This window comes from Pseudochaenichthys georgianus, chromosome 14 (genome assembly GCF_902827115.2).
Source record: "Pseudochaenichthys georgianus chromosome 14, fPseGeo1.2, whole genome shotgun sequence".
Lineage (NCBI taxonomy): Eukaryota > Metazoa > Chordata > Actinopteri > Perciformes > Channichthyidae > Pseudochaenichthys > Pseudochaenichthys georgianus.
In genome coordinates, this window is record NC_047516.1 from 23,970,152 (window position 1) to 23,989,343 (window position 19,192).

The 19,192-nt window shown below is 39.5% G+C and overlaps 2 protein-coding genes across 5 annotated transcripts in view; one reads left to right on the top strand and one right to left on the bottom strand.

Annotated features, from left to right (window-relative positions):
* Positions 1-6,799: 6,799 nt before the first annotated feature.
* Positions 6,800-16,987, top strand: pou2f3 (POU class 2 homeobox 3). 3 transcript variants are annotated; one of them, XM_071205497.1, is made up of 11 exons: positions 6,800-6,828; positions 10,324-10,429; positions 10,964-11,041; positions 11,167-11,240; positions 11,743-11,919; positions 12,039-12,180; positions 12,459-12,589; positions 12,994-13,158; positions 13,603-13,645; positions 14,586-14,703; positions 15,486-16,987. In XM_071205497.1, the coding sequence occupies exons 2-11, from the start codon at positions 10,345-10,347 to the stop codon at positions 15,526-15,528; spliced, it is 1,056 nt and encodes a 351-aa protein (XP_071061598.1). In that variant the 5' UTR covers positions 6,800-6,828; positions 10,324-10,344; the 3' UTR covers positions 15,529-16,987. The 3 variants fall into 3 exon arrangements, with proteins under 3 accessions (XP_071061598.1, XP_033954807.1, XP_033954808.1); XM_034098916.1 differs by lacking the exon at positions 6,800-6,828 and adding an exon at positions 8,786-9,076 and having other exon boundaries at positions 10,979-11,041; XM_034098917.1 differs by lacking the exons at positions 6,800-6,828; positions 10,964-11,041 and adding an exon at positions 8,786-9,076.
* Positions 16,988-17,066: 79 nt separating this feature from the next.
* The window catches only part of slc37a2 (solute carrier family 37 member 2), a 31,756-nt gene continuing 29,630 nt past the window's right edge, over positions 17,067-19,192 (bottom strand). For both annotated transcript variants that reach the window (XM_071205496.1, XM_034098915.2), the window contains exons 13-18: positions 19,109-19,157; positions 18,757-18,830; positions 18,251-18,329; positions 17,925-18,022; positions 17,751-17,815; positions 17,067-17,355 (exon numbers count right to left, since the gene is read on the bottom strand). In XM_071205496.1, coding sequence (XP_071061597.1) covers positions 17,759-17,815; positions 17,925-18,022; positions 18,251-18,329; positions 18,757-18,830; positions 19,109-19,157 — 357 coding nt within the window. In that variant the 3' untranslated portion in view covers positions 17,067-17,355; positions 17,751-17,758. The remainder of the gene's footprint in view (positions 17,356-17,750; positions 17,816-17,924; positions 18,023-18,250; positions 18,330-18,756; positions 18,831-19,108; positions 19,158-19,192) is intronic.

Here is a 19,192-nt window from a genome sequence, read left to right on the forward strand (position 1 = left end):
AATGCTTTTTATCTGGCTAAATTAAATTAAATTTAAAATTCAAGAGTTGTGTGAGCAAACGTAAAGACATCAGAATTAGACAGTACATTTTGCTTTTTAGGGTAAGATAAAACATTCAAGGTGGAGAGTAGGCCGATGTATTAAAGCACACGTAGCCAAAATGTTGACGAAGTAAATAAAAGTACATATTTATTTAATTTAAACTTAAGATTTAATGATTTTTACCTACATTTTCCCGTCAATAACAATGACTCAAATATCTCTGGAAGTAATAATACTCTTGTTATCCAAAGCACTCTGATGAGGACACACACGCACACACACACACACACACACACACACACACACACACACACACACACACACACACACACACACACACACACACACACACGCACTGTCATTTGCAGTAACCCCATTGTTGTTTTATGCAAACAGTCTGAAGCTGGATAGGACGCACTGAGGCAAATATGCAAAGGAGCCTATCAGGCAGCAGGGGGTTGTGCTGCAGAGGTGAGCGTTACTCCACTTAGGAAAATGCTGATGAGCAGCTGTGGATTCCCAAAAACTTTTAAACCAAAATTTGTTTGCTTTAAATAATCAGAGAGAACAGACGGCAGCTGGAGCGACAGTAGCTGTTTTAATCTGTGTGAGGTGAGGTATTGTCTTCTTACTCATCAATTTCTTACATCTTCATTGTTTCATGAGTTCTTACACTGTTTCTTTGCTGTGTGGCTAAGATGGGAATATTTGCTTCAATTATGAATATGAAAAGTGTACAGTACGTTTGTGGCGGGGTGGATGGGAGGCGAGGCATTAGAATAAAGTCAGGGTAATGTGAGAGTGCTTGATTCAGTGTCCTGTAGTAAAATCAGCCGGATTTATCCTTCTAGATATTAAGATGAGCGCAGACACGGTGGAGCAGTCGGAGGCTCCAGCCCAACAGGCAGGTAAGGATGTTTCACCTTGATCTTGCTCTAAATCATCTCATATCAAACACACACCGTCCACCAGGAATGACTCAGAGTCAGACAGCGGTCGATTCAATTCACTTCCACCGAAATACTTTGCTTTTTGTCTTTGACGTTTTTATTTGGTTTGTTGTAAGAGAGTTTGACACATTCAACGTAAAAAGTATATTTCAGAAAGCTTACTTGTGTTTGTCTTTCTTGAACGTGTAATCGTCTGGATTATCTGTGAAGATATCTATAGAGAATTACCAACTACTGTCACTAAAACTCATTTCACTCATAGACGATTATTTAGAGTTGAAATACCGCAAAACACTTAAATGCTGTCATTTGAGAATTGTTTCACTATTCCTACTTTAAAAATGACTGAAACGTCTCATAAAAATAGTTGACAATTCATGTTCTGTCGCTCAATTGTTATAGTTATTAAGAAGTCTCTAGTTTGCTTTAAAAAAAAAGTGAATTCTCCCTTTTATTGGCAACATTTTACTTTTTCATTCACATGTTTTATCTCTGTGCAATGGTCTTTGGTGCTGTTGTTTTATATTAGGCTTTAGAAAGATGTGATATTACACACAACGATGTTCTTCATACTGGTCCATGTGATTCCTGAGGTGGTCTGAATAGAGCAGAGGTGGGTACTCGGTAAAAGTAGAAGTACCAGAGTATAGGAATACTCTGTTTCAGTAAAAGTCCTGCATTCAAAATGTTCCTCAAGTAAAAGTAGAAAATTATTATCATCAAAATATAGTTAAAGACAGTAAAAGTAGTCGTTGTGCAGACTGGTCCATTTCAGAATAATATATATGATATGTTTTATAATGATTGATCTTTAAAGTGTTCTCAAAGCTGGTGAAGGTGCAGCTAGTTTGAATGACTTTGTATACTTTTGATTTACTCCAGGTGGAACTAAAGTCTGATTAGATTTCACATCATTCATCCACATCTGTAAAGTAACTAAAGGGATTAAATACATGTAGTGGAGTAAAAGTACAAAGTAACATCAAATGGAAATACTGAAGTAAAGTACAAGTATCTCAACATTCTCAGTACTTGAGTAAATGCACTCAGTGACGAGAGGTTGCATTTGACCTGTTGCAGGGAGGGGTGTGCGTGTGGGATATTGTGGCAGTTGGTAGCTTCACCAGAACGGCCCTGAGGCTGTTTGCTGAGAAGCGCTGGCTGCCGAGGGCCGAGAACCAGCGGCGCCAAAACAAGGAACCAGAAAAAGTGGAACTATTACTTAGACAATCGCCCGTGAGAGAAGTTAACATCTCAATTTAATGGAAGTACTGGCTGTGTTTTTGTCAGAATATAGCAATCCCTTGTCAGTTTAAAGCTGACAGCATCTGTCACTTGTTAGGAGCCATGAGCGCATTAAATGTTAGTTCATCCAGATTACAAATTAAACACTTTTTCTCTCACATGCTCTTCGTAGCATCTCTGCATGCAGATACTTTTGGTTTTACTTGTGAATGTTTTTAAGTATGTTGACCTTCACGCTAACACAAAGTGAGGGAGAAGTATGGTGCTCAGAGCATTGAAAAAAACGACATTTAAAGCAAAAGGATTTTAGTATTAAGAGACTACTTCCTCAAAAGAAAACACCATGTCACTGTGACTTGGACACTTATTTGTAAAAACACTGATACATGGTGTTGATTATATTACTTTGTCATCGTGGGAGCAAGAGACTAACTTCCCCTCACCTCCACTGTACCTCTCAGAGACAACCCGTACCAGATAGAACCCAAACTATCTGTGTGCTGAGAAAGCGCCACAGGTAAGCTAGAGTTCTTACTAGTGAAGTGAAGCAGGAGAGAAACCCTGGTTCTCATGTTACCAGCTGGGCGTCTGTGTAGTGGGTCCGATCACTTTGTCCAATCCAGTCTCTCAGAGTTGTACATTTAGGTATACATCTAATTGAGAAACCGGCTCGAGATCGCTAGAATTTGAAAATACACAACCGGAGAAAATCTGCCACTTCCTCACAGAGCCCCTCCCCCAACACACACGAACGAGCACATGACCAATGAGGGCACGAGATAAGTTTGTGCCCCGATGGAAGGCTGACAGGCAGGTAGGCCATTTTACAGTATTACGGCTTCTACAGATGACATTTTTTTATGGATTTTTTGTCAAAGCACTTCAGATATTCATTGCTATCGGGATGTTAAGAGCATTCCATGGAATATAACAAAAAGTGTATCTCGAGCCGGTTTCTGAAAATTACCTACCCCACCTTTAAGTGTAGTAGGGAAACATAATTCAAGTTAACTGACCAAGTATCGTGTGGGTGACCTTACATCAGCCAGCAAAGTCTCATGATGTTGTTTAAGACACAATATCATCGAAAATAAAGCTGGGTAAACATTTTTGCAAATAGCTTCTGTATTTCTGGCAACTTTGTTTATTAAAAATGTTCACTCTCACGCTGAACACTTTTAGAAGTTTCTCGTAAAATGCAAATGAGCATTTTTTAAAACATTATAATTCATATTTACCATTATTTAAATGGTATTCGGTAGGATTTGTAATCTGTCAGGTGAGTGACAATAAACATTCATGTGCTGGCCAACCTGTGTCTGAGCTCACATTTAGCCACTTGCATTTTGGTGCAGCTTTCTGCACTGATGGAGAAAAGGAATAGTGATATGCATGTTAGGATCACAGTGAGCGGTAGATAGGAAGGAAGATAACAGCACTAGTGTCTGTTTGGAAAAGCTGCACGCATTGAATACAAGTGAGTTAGAAAGATCATCACATACAGACTGAACATGTTGAACTAAAAGTGCATGAAGTAACACAGGCTGAGCTGATACTCTATTAGTATGTAGTTTGTTCAGACTGGAAAATAGAACAAATTAAAGCTGGTTTAGGCATTTAGCATACTACTATAGCATATGATATCCCGTTCCTTCAGGGGGGTCAAACTCAAATACACAGTGGGGCAACATTTTAAAATGGGTACTAATCGAGGGCCGGACTGGTTCAATGTTTATTGCAGAACTTATTGAAATGAACTTATTGCACATATTAAACCTGGAACTAACAAAGCTTCAATTATTGCCTATAAAAACAACATTAAACATTAATAATCAGTTGCATTCATTTCTTATGGCTCTATCTGCAGCTTCTCCAGAGTCATTTCTTATGAGTACATTTCTCCACAGGCCAGCAACAGCTTCAACAAAACTATTTCCCTCAAAGAACAAACCAAACATGCCCTGTTGTCTTGAGAGAGAAAGTGCAGAAGGAAACATCCATGTAACTCAGTGTGCTGCTCTGATGCTAGTTCAGATACTTGGCATCTCACCTTGGGTGCAAGTTCATCAATGTTTGGGGTCAGGCTCTGAGCGGAGGAGACCCTCAGGATGGAGTGAAGGTGCAATATACCGGCGGGCCAGATCTAATAGTAATTAGAAATTATCCTGCGGGCCAAAATGAGGCCAAAATTCAACTGTCTTCATAATCAAAATCAAAATCATAATGTATAACATCAGCTGGATTCTTCAGTTAAGTAATGTCCCACAATGCAATGCACAAAGGAAAACAAGGAGCTGCTGACATGTCTATCTATCTATGACTATTATGGATTGTCCAAAAGGATATATTTACTTGCAACTTGCCCACTACTACCAGAGGTAGAAGTACTCAGATCTAGTACTTGAGTAAAAGTAGAAGTACCAGAGTAGGAATATTCTGTTACAGTAAAAGTCCTGTATTCTAAATTTTACTCAAGTAAAAGTATTATCAAAATATAGTGAAAGTAGCGACAGTAAAAGTAGTCGTTGTGCAGATTGGTCCATCTCAGAATAATATATATGATATGTTTTATAATGATTGATCATCAAAGTGTTCTCAAAGCTGGTGAAGCTGCAGCTAGTTTGAATGGCTTTGTAGACTGCAGGGTAGCTGGTGGATTTACTCCAGGTGGAACTAAAGTCTGATTTAACACTTAATTATATTTCACATCATTCATCCACATCTGTAAAGTAACGGATCAGGGGGTCACAGGTTCAAACCCCACTGCAGTCAGCATGTCGTTGTGTCCCTGAGACACTTCACCCCAAATTGCTCCTGTGGGGATTGCCCACAGTTTTGAGTATGTAAGTCGCTTTGGAGAAAAGCGTCTAACAAGTGACATGTAATGTAAAAACAGAAGGTATTACATACATGTAGTGGAGTAAAAGTACACCATTTACCTCTGAATGGTGGTGGAGTAGACGTATAAAGTAGCCTAACATGGAAATAATCAAGTATCAAGTATCTCAAAGTTGTACTTCAGCCCAGTACTTGAGTAAATCTACTTAGTTACTTCCCATCTGATTTTACCATACAATGAATGCCTGACAGACAGAGGGACAAAGCAACTGGTTGAAAAGGAGATTTTTTTTTTTGTGTTCACCCACCATTTCCAGAGTGTGTGTGCAGGCCTCTCTCTCTCTCTCACACACACACACACACACACACACACACACACACACACACACACACACACACACACACACACACACACACACACACACACACACACACACACACACAGGCTTCCTGCGCTCGCAGCTGATTTGCATGTCTTGGTAATTTCCATACTGGAAGTTTGGCTGTGAAGGGGGGGGGGGGCAGTGACAGAGTGGGGAGGGGGGAGAGTTTATAGGTGTATTTGCATGGTGTGTCTCACGAGCAGCCTCTGTCACACACACACACACACACACACACACACACACACACACACACACACACACACACACACACACACAGAGTTCATATGGCCCAATTTGACATTCAAATGAAGCGAGCTTAACCAGCACACCTTTAAACTCCCCTCCTCTGTCGGACTCTGCACCGCTGCTGCTGCTGCTGCTGCACACAAAGACTTTTAAACGTTTGTTATTTACGTAAAAAGTCCGCAGCAGCTGCAGTTAATATGCTGCATGCTTACAGAATATCTATTTCCCTTTTTACAAACCTGCACGTGTGTATATGAAACACCTAATACATTACTTACCAGGCTCTGCGTGTAATGACATTGGGATATTACCTCACGTTCAATTATGTATTTTATGATGCTTTATAAGTTATGGTTACATACCTAAGCTCATATTTTAAGTATAGTATATATAACACACAATAAACCAAATAGAGATGAAACCGAACTTACTTTGTTGTTTTTAATCAATTCTCTATAAATATATTAATACTTGTGGCAATATTCAAAACTCCGATAAGAGACAGCTTACCACACACATACTTGCATATATGAATGTTGTATATCACAGTATGTTCCTATTCTTTACTTCACCAGTTTCTAGTCACGGTTTTGTTTTTGTTGGTATTTTCTTATTATTCCATTTTTCATATGTGTTTTTATTCAGTTGTTATTGTTGTATCAAGGTGTTGTGATTTATGGTTTTGACAATTTAATCAAATTGTATATCTTGTAATACTATAACTCTGAATGAAGTTAGAAACAAGATGTGTTGGGTATCATGATATCTCTTGGGTTCAAATATAGATCAAATTAAACAACGACAAAAAATCCAAAAAGTTAACTTCACTTTTTCAGGAAAAACTTTGTTGGACTTTAATTGTATTTAAATATGTTTAGATGAAAGCTCACTGATCCAATTTGGCAATAATGTCAATGCAGCCGTGTATAAAAAACAAAACAATGAAATGTAATCTGTTGACACTGAACGTCTAACGTGTCTAACTTACCCTCGTAAACATGAACACAAACAGACTTAATATGATATTGAAGTCCTTATAAGCAACAGAGTGACATTTTATAATCTGAACCTCTTTCCCTCCTTTCTGACATTCAGAGCTAAATGGAATCGGCTTCAATCGACACGTGAGTAAAGTTTTACATAAAGTGACCAAATTCCTTTGAATCAGGACTTCATGAACGAGGTGTCCGTCACCTGGAGGACTTGGTTTGAACATGATGCGAAACCCGTCCCTGTTCAGACACAGTCATGTTTGCATGGACTCAGCCGGTGGAAATGCTTCAAGGTTTCACACTTTCATTAAAGTAACTTCATGTTGTTCCGTAGATAGCTGCCAGTAAAAGCTAAGTTAAGTTCAGAATGTAATTGAGTGTAGAGTAACATTTGTGAGGTTTTGTGGTTTGGCCCCAGTATGTTTGTTAGATTATCAACATACATGGAGGCGTGTGGCGCAGTGGACTTGTGCGTAGGGGTTCGGATCAGGTGTGTGTGTGTGTGTGTGTGTGTGTGTGTGTGTGTGTGTGTGTGTGTGTGTGTGTGTGTGTGTGTGTGTGTGTGTGTGTGTGTGTGTGTGTGTGTGTGTGTGTGTGTGTGTGTGTGTGTGTGTGTGTGTGTGTGTGTGTGTGTGTGTGTGTGTGTGTGTGTGTGTGTGTGTGTGTGTGTGTGTGTGTGTGTGTGTGTGTGTGTGTGTGTGTGTGTGTGTGTGTGTGTGTGTGTGTGTGTGTGTGTGTGTGTGTGTGTGTGGCCTAGCATTACTATACTTGTGGGGACCTAAATCTGTTTACACAGTCACATGTGGGGACTGGCTTCCCTTATGGGGACAAATTGGAGGTCCCCATGAGGGGAATCATTCATTTTAGGGTGAAGACTTGGTTAGGGTTAGGATTAAAGTTAAGGGTAAGGGTTAGGGTTAGGCATGTGTTGGTTATGGTTAAGGTTAGGATTAGTCTCCAGGAAATATATATATACGTGGTGTGTGTGTGTGTGTGTGTGTGTGTGTGTGTGTGTGTGTGTGTGTGTGTGTGTGTGTGTGTGTGTGTGTGTGTGTGTGTGTGTGTGTGTGTGTGTGTGTGTGTGTGTGTGTGTGTGTGTGTGTGTGTGTGTGTGTGTGTGTGTGTGTGTGTGTGTGTGTGTGTGTGTGTGTGTGTGTGTGTGTGTGTGTGTGTGTTGGGATCAGATGGGGACAGGTTCAAACCCCACTGCAGTCAGCATGTCGTTGTGTCCCTGAGACACTTCACCCCAAATGGCTTCTGTACTGAGTATGTAAGTCGTTTGGATAAAAGCGTCCAACAAGTGTCATGTGATGTAATGTCATGTGATGTCATGTGATGTGATGTGATGTCATGTCATGTGATGTCATGTGCATTTCCAATAGTAAAAATAGAATGTTGGTTTCACTTGAGACACAAAATGGATGAGTGTGTACCTGGACTGGTAAAAAGATATTTGTCGAAAAAAGTCAATATCGAACGTAACCATGGGGACCATTTCCTCAGAGTAATTCACAATCAAGAGTTATTGTATGACATGTTGTGATGTTGTAAGAGAGCAGGGAGGAAGAAAGGTTTCAGTGGGATTGAGTGAACTGTCTGATGTTTGCGGACAGAAAAAAAGCTCTCTGGCACACAGAATTTGAGCCTTTGGATACACAGACAGTCCTTGAAGGAAAGAAGTGTTTTCATGTTCTTTGTCAAACCTCAGAACATATTTAAAAGGTAATAACATGACTTTTGGTACCTGTAGTGAGGAATACAAATAGCTGAGAGCCATTGTACCCGAGACACAATGCTCAACGGACTGCAGCGCCGCTAACACCCTGGGGACAAACTACCCGCTCTGTAGAAACATCTCAAATAGTTTGCAGCTGTTTGGATACTTATCCAAACAGCGTTTCTGGCGAGAGAATGGAAAGTATTTCAGTGCGTGTTTTCAGGAAGGCATGGCTTTCGGGGGTGGGTGGTGCAAGAGAGGGGGGGAGAGGGGAGGTGTATTTGCATACTGGCTTGCCCAAGGGTAGAGAGAGCGTCTATCGCTCTTTGTATCATGTTGAGTGACCAAACTGGTCCTGGAGTGTGTGTTTCTCTTCACACACACACACTCGTCAACATGCAGTCATTTGCCCCTGGGATTATACACAGACAATGTTTCCCATCCTGGTTTAACCTCCTCTCGAGAAGCCAGAGTTCATACAGTTTAGAGATTATTTACGGACACTGTTCTCCAGCCTTGTTCTTTATCAAAGTTAATACCGTTTTGGTTGTGCTTTCGGTGTTTTAGATAAAAACAGAGCAGATCCTCGACTCGCCTCACTCAGTCGCCGCACTGAAGACATGCCACCTGCCGCAGAGCTCTGCTGGAGGTCAGCTGCCTGGGGTCTGTTGTTTTTTTAAAGCAATATTATTATCATGCAAGTATCAAGATTAGAAGTACTCTTTATGCCTCCATTTTTTTGCATCACGTCCTTTACTGCTGTAGACAAACAAAGCTCTGATTGGCTGCAGGGTCTCTGCATATGCACTAAACACACCGAGAGGGTTCATATTTGAATAAGTCAATTCATTGTTATTATACCTTTAACCCTCCTGTTGTCTTCGGGTCAATCTGACCGATTTATTACTTTCATCAATCAGAACTTTTTAGTTTTACATTCGATTGCATTCAGGCTTCATGATATCCTTCACAGGAGACATCTCAACATATGATAATGCTGATCACCACTTTCATTGAATGTTGGATGATTTAGTCAACTTTGTAACACCATGGTGTTCCCGGTCAAAGATGACCGCCATAAAGAAAAGGAATTAGTAACCATCCGGATCAGATAAAACACACACACACACACATCATGTATACATCACTTCAGGGGACATTACATTGACTTACATGCATTTCCTGGAGACTTATCCTAACCTTAACCATAACCAACACATGCCTAACCCTTACCCTTACCCTAACCAAGTCTTCACCCTAAAATTAATGATTCCCACAATACAATATGTACAGTTTGAAAGGGTGTTAAATTAAATGTGGTGGTGATTCATGGTTTTTGTGTTAATGTAATAGCAGTTAAAACAGGACCGGTCAAATGTGACCGCGAACACCAAAGTAAGGGGGGGGGACACGAAGACAATAGGAGGGTTAAATGATTTCATAATTTCTTGGCAGTGCACACGGCCAAGTCCTTCATTCCAGCTTCCCCCCACCTCCCTCCACAGTGCTCTTGTTTAATTAAGCTTTACATTAGCTAAGGGATTAGTTAACGAACCATGAGGATACACTTGCTTTGTAAGGGATTATGGTGGTAAATGGCTGTTAGAGAGGATACCAAGAGATTATAGCTTCTCATTAAAATATGCTATGGACTTTATGGAAAGCGTGTCTGGCTACTACATGCACACAAATATCCAAAATGTAGGTTTGAATACATTGAAGCCACACATTACAACCTATATACAGGAATTAATAAAACCTTGGAGTTAAAGTGCCGTAAGTTCCTAAATGCAGAACAGTCACTCAACACTGAACATATGCATATGAAACAGACAGATGTAGCCGTTAGTCTTTATTCATCAGTGAGTCAGGACTGATATTGTTATTGTTTGGTTTTCTCTCTCCTCCAGGAGCTCACGTCTCTCCACAGCATGCAGCAGCTGGTCCTGATGCCTCCGTCTCACCTGACCTCCCCCTCCACCTTCCTGCTCTCCCAGAGCCCCACCAGCCACCAAGGTGCCGCTTTTTAAGTTGTTTTAAGGGATTTAAGCTTCAATTACATTTTAAAAAATCATTTGAGAGATGCCATTTGAGGGACTAACATTTGGGGAAATGTTCTTAGTCAGACTTCTTGCAGAGACTCGTTTGAGAAGATCTACTCTCATGTTTGTATGATAAATATCAATATAAATCTGCTGACAGCAGCCGGTCATTTATGCTTACATTGAGACCGGAAACTGCGTAAATCAGCCAGATTCTGTCCAAAGGGAACACAAGCTACCCTCATCTTGCTTAGTATCACTCACTGTCTGTTTCACCTGTATAATAACCAAGGTATAACACATTGACATTTTAGCAGATAAGCTGTGTTCTGTACAAAATGTATTTTCTTTCTTTCCAAGAGTTTACATAAAACTGGTATCATATGTCTGCATTTTAAATACAGAGCTGAAGTAAGGGCATTGTTCGCCGAGCATATGATCAGGGGTGAAAGCGGGGTCTGTGCATAAACGTGTTATAAAGTCTGCTTTACAGCTAATAAAGTAATAGGATTTGTGATTTTAGGGGGATTCCCTATTGACGGACAACAGTATATCCATTCGCCCAACACGTCTGCCTATGTCCAAAGTAAAAAGAAACACAGTGTGCTTTTGGTGGAAGATATTGGATCTATTTCTTGACAAACATCAACAGCTTCCAAGAGCATTGCACTCACAAACCAAATAATTGATCAAACTTGTTGTTCTTCGCAGCACTTCTGCAGCAGAACCTGCTGAGTCAAACAAATCTCCTCCAGCATCAGCCTGGACTGGCGCTGACTCCACAGGTACATCCTGAATACTTCCTATCGGCACACTCAGTATCACACAACTCAACTGCTTTGCTTCACTCTCATCCACTATGGATGCAGCTGCAAAAACAATCCTAACAACCTGCTGTACAGTAACTGCTCAGCAGAAATCAGACACAGTCAGAGACTAGATGTTGAACATAATCTAGCATTGGCAGCTAAAGAGACATGTTCACCTCAGGAGTTGGTGGAGACCAAAAACAGAGCTGAAAGAATAAAATGGACACAAACTCTGCCTCACTAATGATCTCTCTCGCTCTGTTCCTGCTGGATGTGCTGTCAGTTATATTCTGAGCTAGTTGCGGCTGCCATCTAGTGGCCGGAATGTGTTAGTTCAGGTTTCAAGTACAATAAATAGTAAGAAAGATAACAGCAGAGCAATACAAACATCTGACCAAGTACATGTTAAGTATTTCAGATACGAAGACAGTTAACCCTAATTTGTGTCACATTGTTCTGTGATGTCCCTCTGATCCAGGCAATGAGCCGCTCTGGTCTGGCTGGGCCATCCATGGAGAACCACATGGACATGTCCCACCTGCAGATGCCCAAACACATGTCCGTGCCCCCCCAGGAGGAACCCTCCGACCTGGAAGAGCTGGAGCTGTTTGCTAAGGCATTCAAACAAAGACGCATCAAACTGGGATTCACACAGGTCAGTACTGCAAGTTGGAAAACCACGTGTTACCTCTTGAAAAACTCCATGCTGAACAAAGACCTTCAAAACTGAGAAAAGTGTTGATAAATGTACTTCATGTGTGTGTGTTTTCACAGGGAGATGTGGGCCTTGCAATGGGAAAACTGTACGGGAATGATTTCAGTCAGACCACAATCTCTCGCTTCGAGGCTCTCAACCTCAGCTTCAAGAACATGTGCAAGCTCAAACCTCTGCTGGAGAAATGGCTGAGTGATGCAGGTACAACACACTGACCACCATGTGTTATTAATGTACCAGTGATTATTCTGGAGGGGCTGGGAAAAAGGATAGCAAACGTACAACTCAATGAAATTGCCTATATAAGACAAATGTAATGCTGAAAAACAACTTGGCCAATAATTTAGAGTGAAAAGCCTATTAAGAAATGTCATTAATACTTTAAAACTAGTTCTGCATCACAAATACAACTGTGACATGCATTGTTGTTCCAAGTTGACGATGAATGTCTATGTTGTATATTGATCTTTTCACATCAGAGAACTCCCCTTCTGACTCGATGAGCAGCACTTCTCTGCCGCCCCTGATCGAGGGCTACGGGCGCAAACGGAAAAAAAGGACAAGCATTGAAACAAACATCAAGATGACTCTGGAGAAACGTTTCCGTGACGTAAGTTCACGACTGAATCAGAGTTTAACAAGTCTCAATCGTGAGGGCTTTCTAAATTATATTGTTTGTTGTTTAGGAAAATAAAAGTTAAACTGTTCTGTCGATTAGATTACACATGTTGTGCTTTTATCTTAATGTGTGCATATGTATACATGTGTCTGTTGATTGTGTATATGTAGGATATACATATTTTTATATATATTTGTATTTTTGTATTCGGGATTGTGGAAAGCGGTATTTCGATCTCTCTGTCTGTACACATAAACTGAAAGATTGACAATAAAGTTGACTTTGATTAGATTCAACTGTATTGTCATTGTGCAGAGGACAAGGAACGGATTACCTTAAAAATGTACAGGCTTAATCTCAAAGAGGGAATCATTAACTTTTTTATTTATTTTCAGAACCCTAAGCCAAACTCAGAGGAGATAACTCTGATCTCGGAGCAGCTGTCCATGGAGAAGGAGGTGGTTCGAGTTTGGTTTTGTAATCGGCGTCAGAAGGAGAAGAGGATCTATTGCCCTGTGACGAGTTTATCCGTCAAGAATCACAGCTACAACTCCAGAATGGTTAGCCGTCTAAAACATCCATCTCTTTTATATAAAAATGGGATTCCCATGTGGTGGAAAACACACTGAATTTATAAGTGGAACGGTCCTTTTGACAGTGTAATATTATTTTACATTGTTATGGTATTCTATTTTGATCACTAACACCTGAATGTAAGTATGTTTTAGTGTTGTACTTTGTCAACGTGGAGGCAATTGTTGCATCTTTATATACTACTGGGTAGAATAGGATACTGCTTTAAAATGTTGAGTAGGCCTTCGGATGTATTATGAGCTAAATGTATTTCATGTGTCAAAAGTTAATGTCTTCATAATGCAGAATGGCTCCTTTTAAATGGTTATGGTATTATAGATTTGTATATTCTGTTGAATAGGTTTAAAAAAGCAAATATATTGCACAGAAATAAAAAGAAGTTGGCTTTATCTTCATTTTCACTGTTTCAGGCCGCAGTATCCAGACCATACAGTCCTCTGGCTTCAGGTGGAGGCAAGTACAAGTGTTTTACATTCAAATATTGATAAAGAGCCTCTTATGTGCCTCCTTTTAGAAAGCACTTTGAATTGCTTTGTGGTGAAAGGTACAAATAAACTTGCCTTGCCTTCCTATTGTGCAACACAGTCTCACGGCATTTTGTGTTATAGTCACAAAATGAATATATTGATTCGTGTTCACCAACACGATTTTGCCATTTTTTTCCTGTCACACAGAACGATTTTAAAAGCAAAGTAAATAATAACAGATTAGAAGGAAAAACAGATTTAAAAAAATACACAGAACGATTTTAGAAGCAATGTATTTCTATTGGTAGTATGTTTCGTGCCTGCACCAAATAATAACAAATTAGAAGGAAAAATAGATGACAACAAATACAGATCTCAGTATTCTGAGGCCCCCCATTTCTTTTCCTCGTGGACGGCAAAAAAACTCGGACATTATACAATTTAAAATAAAAGGGATAGGGTTAGGGTACGATATTGAGTAAGAAAATGTTTTTATGAACCACACAGCTTCTCGTCTTCCAAGACCGGACCGGAAAAAGACGTGATGCAGGCACGAAACATACTACCAATAGAAATACATTGCTTTTCAAATCGTTCTGTGACACGAAAAAAATACGAAAATCGTGTCGGTGACCACGAATCAATAAATTAAATTAATTTCGTGACTATAACACGAAATGCCGTGAGACTGGGTTGTGTTGTAACCTGATCATATTTCTCTATATTTTTACTGACACTGGGGGTTTATGTTGTTACACAGTGTTCCCCTGTGTGAAAGTTAATTGTTGACCTTGGAAATAACATTTGTTATCTCTTTTTCCCTATCAAGGGTCTCATTTGCACAGATAGCAAAACAACACATATTGGTGGGTTTCTGCATGTGTGTGATTACATTTTATAATAATGTGTTTACCTTTTCCTTCCAGTTTCGTCAAATTCCTCTCCAAACAGTGGGAGCCGTGAAGCTTCTCCCAACGGCCTGTCCTCCTCCTCAGCCTCCGTGTCTCTGACCTCTCAGGTTAACCCGTCCTACAGCGCACCAGGGTGAGAACGTTTACTAAAAAAACAAGCTGCAATGATATCTGTTCTTTAAAATACTTTCGATATAGAAGAACGCACACTTTCAGCTGTCCCGCGAAGAATACTTACATGTGCTGGTTGGCAGGTGTTGTAAGCATTGGGCCGAATAAGCCAAGCAGGTTCCCTTTGTTGTTTGTGTTTGTGCTAAACTACGCTAAGCTAAAGTGCTAATTTATGAAGCTACCGCCAAAAGGAGCTTAGCTTAGCTTAGCATAAAGACTGCAACTTGTGGAAACAGCTAGCCAAAGCAGCTAGCCAGCATCTCTAAATATAACTTTTTCACACGTTATATCTTGTACATTTAATCTCTATAAAAAATTAAAGGGATTCATAGCAGCAAGAAAACCAATTAGCAAAAGCATTTGACTATTTCCTAAAATGAATTGCTGAATGAATTTAAGATAATTTGCTAGTCAAATGTTAAGTAGGCTACTGAATACTCCACTACAAGTTACAATTCTTCATTCAAAGTCTTACTTATTTTTTGAAGACACATTTTCAGGCTGATACAAGAAGCTTTATAAAATGTTAATTTTACATAAGAAGTAGGAATAGTCTTCATCATGAAGGGCACTTCATCCTTAATCAGAAACATTCAAAATCAACAAATCCAGAGTTTTCACTTGACAGGAAGGCGATAAAATGCAGTGGATTAGAAATAAGGCAGCATAAACTTGATACCAAAGTTCAAGTATCTCAAATTTGCACTTGGGAACATTTACTTTACAATCTTGTGTTCCTCTCAGGTCTTGGTATCGGACGTGGAACCCTGCAGCATATCATCACTGAGAAACATGAACTGTACCACATGAAGCTTTTGTTTTGAGAAGGATGTACAATGAAGATTTGTGAAGGAGTAATAACGCTATGAACAGGGTTACACAGCTTAAGGCTAACCCCCACAAGAAAGAACAGCAGAGGACTGCAAACACACCACACCAACTGCTGTTAGGACAGCCTCGAGCTGTTTGATCTGTGTTCATTGACTCGGTGTAGATCAGCTGCAAAGGGGGCGGACACACAGAACGACCTCCAGGGTATCTGAAACACTAGTGAGGATTCTCATCTGCAAACCTGTCCAACTCAAATACTTTGTTTGATGTTTGTGTGCTAAACTTTTGCTTTTTCTGCCATATGCTTGCTGTCTACAGTTGTTGCTGTTTATTATATGTTTTTATTTTAGTGAATATTAATTTAGATTTACTGCTCGCCCGTCTGAATAAACACGCAGTCAAAATAAAGGGGTTCATCGTGACTGGAGCAAAGTGCCTTATATTTAACCTTATTTCAATGTACAGAGCAGCTTTTAAATTTAGTCATCGGTTATTTAAAGGTGTTTTATTGCAACTTGGGTCTAATTATTGCTGTTTTAGCCATAATTTCTGTCATTTGTGATAACAGCAGAGACGGTCAGTTTACCTTCCTGTCTAGGAATTGTTTTTTTATGAATGTGGGTCAATTATATTTCTACAAGATCCATCAAAAGCAGTTCTGTTCATTATTAATGATTCTTTGCACTCCAAAAAGACTCAAATTGATGTTTGTTTACAACAACATGATCATCTGCTCATTTTATGGTCCCTGCCGGACCACTTTTTAGCACATTTCGTTAAAGTAATTATCTTGGTGAAAACTTCAAAAAAAGTAAGACCAGCTGGACTAAACCAGAATAAAGTCAGAACTGCTTTAGTTATTTCACTTGTGATTGATTGTTGTTCCTATTTCACATGTGATAAATCCAAATATGTGTATTTCTCTCCTTGCTTTTCACCGAGGAAGCAGGTTAGCTTCAGTTATTTTGTTATTAAATCCCACAAGGAAACCAAGACCAACCCTGTGGCAGTCCGTCCCATGTCTATGGCTCTTTCGTAACAGCAGGTACATTTTTAACTAAAGTGGAGTTTTCTTTGCTGAAGGTTTGAACTGTGTGATGCTCTGAGCCTTTTTTACTTTTTACCCCTGGACCCATATTAACTTTTGTTTTCCGTAATTAAAATAAGGAAAGAATCAGGGTTTGGCTTTTCTTTTTAATTAGTCAATCTAATTGTTTCTACCTGAAAGGACCTCCTGAAGTCTGTCTGTATTCAAAGGTCAGAGTTTAGTGTTAAACTTTGGATGTAAAACCTTTCTAGACAATCCAAAGCTCCTTTTCAGACAGTGAATAAATAACATTACTTATATGTTGATGTGATTGTTGTTTTCTTTGTCACCCTGGACTTGGTTTTACATACAGAAATGTTCCTCGGGACCGAAAGTTCTCGCTTTAATGACAAAATACTATATAACGTGAAATGGGGATTGATGTAAAAACTTCAAAGACAGAAATGTACAAAAAATGCACAGTTTAATGATAAAAGATTATTAAAACAAACAAGAGTAGATTAGTCATAAAAAAGGTTTGTCTCCATAAAGACATTTTTTTCTCTGCTTCAAAATAAGAAGGCTTCAATTGTTCGTTTAGTGCCGTGAATCTTCTGCTGGTGGTTTCCATTCTGCTTAAACGGAAAAGGTTTGTCCCAAAGTATCCTGAGGTCAGTTTCTGCATTGCCCCTGATTTCTTTGTTCGCGCCGCAGATTGATCATGTTTCAGATTGCTTTGAACCTGAAGCATGACACCTGAGGAAAGATGTGAAACAGTTTATTAGCTTAGCTCAAAGACGGAAAACAGGAGATAAGGGTCTGGCTTTTTTTCACAGATATACGAATCTACATACTAGCATATCTAAAGAGCTCAAATTAATCACGTTAATCGATGAGCACATACTAACGAAAAAACAAACAAATTATAGCTTTCACATTTCTGCTTTTCTATTGAATACTATCCCACAACAAACAAGATATAATATGTTAGTAGGTTTAAGTAACTTGCTGGTAGACAGATTTATTCCATTTGGACAGAGCCTGGCTGCTTCCAGTCTTCAAGCTAGGTTTAACGCGTCCTGACTATTTTGTTTTGTTTGTTTCAAAAAAGCCAATGTAATATGTTTAAGTAAAATGCTATCAGTACTTACCCTCTGGCTCATGGGCTTCGTCGACACCAACCCTGAGCTTCTTTGTAAACAAGCCTGGTCAAAAACTGAAAACAAACAAACAATGGGTCAGTCCGGGTGTTGCTACTGGACTTTTATGAGCAGTAAAGACAAAAAGATCTTAAAGAGTTCAGGGAATGAAGGAGTGTTTCTGACCAGGCAGGCGAGGAGGTCTGCAGAGATGAGCATGTAGAAGACGTTGTTCCAGCCGGTAGGAGAGATCAGACCTGCTAACAGAGGACCCACCGCAGCGCCTGGAGAACACACACACACACACACACATTAATAGACGGACGCCTGACTCTTTTAACATGAAGAAGTTTCATACTTTTAGACTTTTTAGAAACCTAGTTTTTTATATAATGTTATAAAATGGGTTCAGTAATATAGAATAATACAAGAGGTTTTGTTTTTGGTTCAGTCTGTTTGTTCGTCAGCAGGAATAATACAGGGTTGATCGGATCCGAAGCCTCCGTACGTACCTACTGAACCAGTCCCGTCAATGATGGCCGTTACTGTTGACAACGCTCTGGAGTTTCCTCTCAGACTCTCATGTGTTCCCTAGTTACACAAAGAAACAAAATAGAAAAGCATCACAATCACAATATACCAAAACGCATCAAATGGAAATACTTCAAAATGAAAGCTGAAGAAGTGCCTGATTAAAAGTGCTTAGTTACATTCCACCACTGTAAAGACTTTAAGTAGCGAGTATGGTTTGAATGTCTAATCGATATAAGGCAAAGACTAGGGGATTCCCACTATCAGATTTAAATTTAAAGATTTGATATACAGTATGTCATTTGTACAAATTTGTGTCATTTAAAATAGCTTTAAACGTTTTTTGAAATAGTCTGTTTTCATTGTATATGTTTTGCTACATATTCTTCTTTCTGTGTCTTTGTATGCACATACACCAAAGTAAATTCCTCGTATGTGTAAACCTACTTGGTAAAACAACAGATTGTGATTCTGCACCAGGTCTTACCAGGTCAGCAGACACAGCCGTAGTGATGAGAGCGTACGGCCCGTTCACCAGGCCTCCACACAGCAGCAGCATGCCTTCACATGGAGAAAAAACACTGCTTCTAAAACCACTTCCTTTCAATCAAAACATCGATGTGTTTTCGACATTGTAGATGAATACATTCAGTTTCAAAGTCAACTCATTTTGTGCTTTTTAAACAAAACAAGCCTGCTTTTAGTTCAGAGGAAAGCATTCATCTTAGAAAGCATTTTGGTCAAATCTCATACATTTTCTTTTTGAATTGATTAATTATTGCGGGAAAAAATAAAACCTTACAGAGAGACCAAACTATTATTATTTAAAGTGCTCTTACCGACTGTAGCACCAATGCTGCTTTGCCCGATGTAATTATAGAGGAAAAGCTGAAACATGAAGAGAAAAAACATCAGCATGAATA